The 1,686-nt window shown below is 42.3% G+C and overlaps 1 protein-coding gene across 1 annotated transcript; it reads left to right on the plus strand.

Moving 5' to 3' along the window:
• Positions 1-375: 375 nt before the first annotated feature.
• On the plus strand, positions 376-1,323 carry LOC117350443 (olfactory receptor 1509-like). Its single transcript, XM_033924732.1, has one exon. The coding sequence runs from the start codon at positions 376-378 to the stop codon at positions 1,321-1,323; it is 948 nt and encodes a 315-aa protein (XP_033780623.1).
• The last annotated feature ends 363 nt before the right edge of the window (positions 1,324-1,686 follow it).

The following is a 1,686-nucleotide window of genomic DNA, read 5'->3' on the forward strand; positions in this document are numbered from 1 at the left end:
TGTGTCTGGCATCTGAAGTCATTACTACTAGTTCTGGGTTTTTTAAATACTACCAGGTTTATGCATCACTGTGCAAGCATAAATAAGAGAGACAGTCCCTGCTCCACAGAGCTTACAATCTAGTCAACAGAAGCATAAGACAAACAAGAGGTTCTAGGAAAACGTATTATAGAGACGTAGTCAAGATACAAAAGGAACTTCAGAACATTGAGATTTTAGTCAGGAGTTGAAAAGGACTTTTGGCAGATCAAGACATAACAACTCAGGAAGTCCTTCTAAAGAATATTAATGTTCTCTGAGCATCTCTCTGGTTTTATGCATTCTTTCTTTTGTCTCTTGTGTTTCTGTTTCCCTGCAGTTGATGAAGTGGAAGGAATGGCAGTCAGGAATGAAACCAGAGTCACAGAATTCCTCCTCCTCGGAATTTCTAGCAATCCAGACGTACAGATAATAATCTTTGTGATGTTCCTAGCGATGTACTCGCTGGCCATAGCTGGGAATCTTCTCATTATGATAACCATCTATGTGGACTCTCAGCTGCACACTCCCATGTATTTCTTCCTTAGCAATCTCTCTTTCATAGATTTATCCTTTGCCACAGTCACGATCCCCAATTTCCTTGCTAACGTTCTCAAGCAAAGCTCAACCATCTCTTTCAGGGACTGCATTGCCCAAGTGTTTTTCTTGCATTTATTTGGGGGTGCAGAATGTTTTCACCTTAGCCTGATGGCTTATGACCGCTATGTTGCCATCTGTAATCCATTGCGCTATACCACAATAATGAACAGACAAGCCTGCCTCCTGCTGGTGGTTTCTACATGGGCAGCAGGTCTCTTTCATGCGTCTGCACAGGCACTTCCATCATCTCAGCTCCCCTTCTGTGGTCCTAACGAGATAGACCATTTCTTTTGCGATGCTCTGCCGTTGTCTTTGTTGGCTTGCTCTAGTACCTTCATCAGTGAAACTACAGCTATAATCAACAGTGGACTCATTACCCTCATTTGTTTCTTGGTGGTGTCTATCTCGTACGCATACATCCTCTCCACTGTCTTAAAAATCCGTTCGTCTGAGGGAAGGAGGAAAACCTTCTCTACCTGTGCCTCCCACCTCCTGGTGGTCACCTTGTTTTTTGGCCCCTCTGTCTTCATCTACATGAGACCTTCGGTGAAATTTGCAGGTGACAAAATGGTCTCCGTTTTCTATGCTATTGTGACCCCTGTGCTAAACCCCTGTATTTATACTCTCAGAAATAAGAAGGTGAAGAGTGCGATGAAAAGGCTAGGAGGTAGGAAAGTATCTTTACTGGAGATGCAGAAAAACTGATTTCCTGTCTGTTCAAAGAAGCACCATTTTGGAAACCATCGGCTCTCACTGAATGATGTGTGCTGTTTAATCTACTATGTGCAAGTTTGGAAAATTTTCCCTTCTTTAATTTTTTTACATGGTATTTCCATAGACCATGCGCTAATCGAATTAGTCAATGGACGCGTTAGCGTTTAGTGCGTGCTAATTCGATTAGTGTGCGCCAATCAGTTAGCACATCTTAATAAAAGAGGGCCATAGCAAAGCTGATTAAATTATGCATAGAATTCCTTTGAGCATCAGGGCTATTAGCACCACGGCCGACGCTAAAAACCGTGCTACGGTTTAGCAAAATGGGGGGTAAACTTGTATTAATTTGTTTTT

The sequence above is a fragment of the Geotrypetes seraphini genome, chromosome 16, assembly GCF_902459505.1.
Source record: "Geotrypetes seraphini chromosome 16, aGeoSer1.1, whole genome shotgun sequence".
NCBI classification, from domain to species: domain Eukaryota; kingdom Metazoa; phylum Chordata; class Amphibia; order Gymnophiona; family Dermophiidae; genus Geotrypetes; species Geotrypetes seraphini.